At 36.6% G+C, this 4274-nt stretch overlaps 1 protein-coding gene across 1 annotated transcript; it reads right to left on the reverse strand.

Annotated features, from left to right (window-relative positions):
• Positions 1-431: 431 nt before the first annotated feature.
• LOC132560224 (visual system homeobox 2-like) lies at positions 432-3973 on the reverse strand (the record flags this gene model as incomplete). The annotated part of the gene is made up of 4 exons (XM_060224884.1): positions 432-700; positions 840-1020; positions 2270-2393; positions 3889-3973. Coding segments are annotated over 4 exons (659 nt in total), but the record flags the coding sequence as incomplete, so codon positions are not given.
• Positions 3974-4274: the final 301 nt, after the last annotated feature.

Raw genomic sequence — 4274 nt, forward strand, 5'->3', positions numbered from 1 at the left:
ACAATGTAGAAATTAATACAATGTAGACAATGATACAATGTAAACATAATACAATGTAAACATGATACAATGTAGACAATGATACAATGTAGAAAATAATACAATGTAGACAATGATACAATGTAAACATGATACAATGTAGACAATGATACAATGTAAACATGATACAATGTAGACAATGATGAACATGATACAATGTAGACAATGATACAATGTAAACATGATACAATGTAAACATGATACAATGTAGACAATGATACAATGTAGACAATGATACAATGTAGACAATGATACAATGTAAACATGATACAATGTAGACAATGATACAATGTAGACAATGATACAATGTAAACATGATACATTGTAGAAAGCAAGGCTATTGTGATGGCACCCGTTTTAGCGTTGAAGTATAGACTAGTGGAATAACAACGTCACTGTCTGGTTATATCCACTGATGTATCACCTGAGTCAGAGAAAAAAGAACTGTCAAAAGAACTATTGCTTGTTTCCTCAAAATTTGGCTTTCCTTCCCGATTGAGAGCTTGTAACATTCGAGCACTATGTTCCTGTGCTTTGGCCCGTAAAGCAGCGATACTTTCCGACCGGAACTCATCTTTATGTTTGTCATCTGTTCCCTCCTCTTCCGTATTCTCTTCCTCTTTCATCTTTTTAGACGCTTCGATAGACTTCTTGTGCATACCTAGGTGGTGGATAAACAAAACAAAGAAATCAATCACAGTTTACTGCAGTACATTTGTATGAATGTGTCTATGCAGATAAAGCTTCAGAAATTATTACGAACACTTATAGTCATCACGACATTCAACTCTATGACGTACCCAACAGCCACGGTGCGTTTGACTTGTCGATGCCTTTGTTAGCTGATTTCAGGATAGATTCCGGAAGCGGAAGTGCATGTCTAACCATGGCTCCGTACAGACCATATTCTGCCATAATGCTACTTTTCCCCCAGGTCTTCTCGCTCTTTCGCCATTTTGCTCGTCTGTTTTGAAACCATACCTAGAAATATAAACAAATTCACTAATTATTTTGATTTGAGACCTACACTTTCGGGGTTATTTTCTATTTTCAAAATCGAACAGAATTTCATTTCCTATCTCCTGTAAGAGCAAAGCTTGAAACAATTAGGTGTTTCAACAATACATTATATTTTGAATGTAATTATCTGAGGAATACTAACGTACAGAATTAAACATATGCATCTGCTGTAATGACAAATTATCATAATTAGAGGTAAAACCTTGGAATTTTGAAAAACAGAAAAAAACTCACAGTGTAAACAGAGATTTTTTTATCAAGAAATTACACTACGCTTAAACTAAACTATGTTAGTCAGCGATAGGCAAAGCAAAATATCTACTGAATGTATGAGAAAGTCAGCATTACGCCAACCAACATGTCATACAAAGCTTTGGCTGACGTCACCGGGTTTTATAATTTGAACCTGTCCGTATAGAATCACACATGCCGCTTATCTGAGACTTTATCGTGCGTATCTATTAGATAGATGTTGGAGGCGATCACGCAGTACAGAGCTGTCAGTTGCCTAGTCCGTTATTCCCGTGTAACCACGAATCTGGAAGGGACGAGCACGTCAAATTTCCTCCCCTATCTTGAGCCAACAGAATAAATAAACACACTTTGCTGTGTAAATTTTGATAGCAACACTAATTACCCCACGATTTTGACGTTCGCCAATAATTCCTCATGCCGGGATTTTGATTTTTGTCTCTGATTGTGGCAAAGTTTTGGGTCTCAAAGTGCACGTGACAACCTATCGGGTGTCGGGTTAATACAAGGTTAAAATAACTTGACCTTGAATCCCGGGTTGTGAGGGAGGGGCGAGAGAGGGGAAGGGTATACGGCTGTATTTGCAAGGTCTTTGTACGGTTTGTGGAATATAGAAGTTGTTTTCTTTTCATATGCATCAAAGATAAACGAAAATTGAAAACAGATAGACAGGGAACGCATGCCTCCAACTGTATTTACACAGTTTAAGTAGAGATAAATCTTTTTTTGTATTATCTCAGATATCTTAAGCATCAAAATTCCAAGGCGATATCAAAGCTTGATCAATAAACAATCATTGACTTTTCAAACGTATACACCAAGTCCTCGAAATGAAATTGTGGATAAAATTTAGAACGTACATTTCAAAACATTATAATAAACAACACGTAATTGTGTTTTTTCCGTGTAATCGGTCATTTCTGTGGTCCTCTGTCAATATCCTATTATATATGTGTACCTGAATACGATCCTCAGGGAGATCAATCTTCAGGGCCAACACCTCCCGAGTGTACAGGTCAGGGTAATGTGCCTCCTTAAATGTCTTCTCCAGTTCGTCACTCTGGTAACTCGTAAATATGGTCCTACATCAAAGAGAATAAAATATTACATTAAAATAACGTATTTAATACTGCTTCCATGTAGTTGACTTTAAATTTGTGTTCTATTAGTATGTTTACATAAATAACGAGCTGTACATATATAACGAGATGTACATATATAACGAGATGTACATATATAACGAGCTGTACATACACTTCTTTTTGATATCCAAGATTTTAGTAACTTTATATGTCTGTGACGGCAAGTTGTAAATTTGTCTTTGAAAACAGAATTATATTTGTTGTTTCATAAATAATAATGGCATGCATCTTTTAGAATATGGTGACATCAAAGTCGTATAATTGAAAGTATTGCTGGTAACTCTTCACAGCCATCGACAGCTTTAATTAAAACTCCGGGTAAAAATTCCGACTTACAAGGAAAGTCATGACGGGTAATTGGTGTCGGGTTTGTGCTGATTGGGCTGTTTATCTCGGCGCATGACACCAAATCGATCTGTAGCTTACCGCACTTCGCTTCCGAATAATCCGGTCATTTCATATGATACTAAATTGGAAAATGTAATGGGTAATTTTGCTCATTACCGACAACCCGTCACTACAAATACACATCGTTATTTATTTGACATCAGCAGTTCAACATGCGATTGTCATGCCCTGCCATTCTGTTTCGCCATAATCGGGACGTGATCAGCGAACTCTTCAGCGTAAAAAGATTGGTAAGTGAGTCGACCAATGGCGCGCTGTAATTGTTCAATGGTTTACTCTGGCGAGCTCATTAATTTACGCGCTAGACAATGGACCGCCTGCTAGCAAGACTGGTTATGGTAATGAATTGTTCAGTTTTTGGTTAGCTGGTGTCACAGATTAAGTTACAATGTAATACCGATATTGGAAAGTAATTACAGACGGGAGACGTACAACGATATTGTATTCTCAGAAATAAAGGAAGTGGTCAAGACGGTATTGAAAGACTCTGGTGAGCAGCGTCGTTTCTTTTTGAAAAATGATTACAGGTTACAGTGTTCCTTTAATCAGTCAAGTCAATGTAATATAAATTTAGTTGTGTAGTAAAAACAGGATCACCGAATACTTGATGACCGGTAGTGCTATGTACATTGTATTACAATGTATTGTTTCATTTGATACTGTATTACTATAATATACTGTCATTACGATGTGATATGTTATGCCCTATAGTCCACTTAGGAAGTCATTTTAGTAATCTTTATCTATATCGGTAGTTTTGTAAACAGTGAACAAAGCAAGTATCATTTATGGAAAAAAATTGAACGTGAAAACGAGAACTTTTATTTGTATATTTCCTTTTATAATCTTGGTTGTGATTCTTAAGACAGAGTGTATCCTCTGGGATATGGTGATAAGTGAACGCTCTGATTATAATGGGAATCCGCCTGATAAAAACCTTGGAGTTGGACAAGATATAAAATGAACTGCTACACACGAGGAAAAGTGACTCCGACCGCAACACCTGTAAAAGTGACTAAAGCCTTACCTATGTCTGCGTCTCTTCTTCTGTTTCTTGCCGTGGCCACCACACTCCGACTTCTGTATGTGTGCACATTCTGGTCTCTGGGGCACTGTAAGCACAAAGCGGCCATTGAGTGGATTTTTTTTTTTTTTTCATTTCAACATATATGTATATTTATCAGTCGGTTTATTCAGGGACCAGTTCAGTGCTTTTGTAAGACGTTTGCATTAGACGGAGTATATCTCTTAAATATTACATATACTCAAGACAGACATAACGGACAATTCTTGACAAAAACGTGGCTGCCTGTATTTTGAAACCCCTCTCAACATCATGTTTTCTATAAACATTCTAACGACAGAACGTTATCGTTATGTAATGTCACACTTATAGTTATGTATGTTATAGTA

The sequence above is a fragment of the Ylistrum balloti genome, unplaced genomic scaffold (assembly GCF_031769215.1).
Source record: "Ylistrum balloti isolate Yb309-2 unplaced genomic scaffold, AGI_CSIRO_Ybal_v1 Utg371034, whole genome shotgun sequence".
Lineage (NCBI taxonomy): Eukaryota > Metazoa > Mollusca > Bivalvia > Pectinida > Pectinidae > Ylistrum > Ylistrum balloti.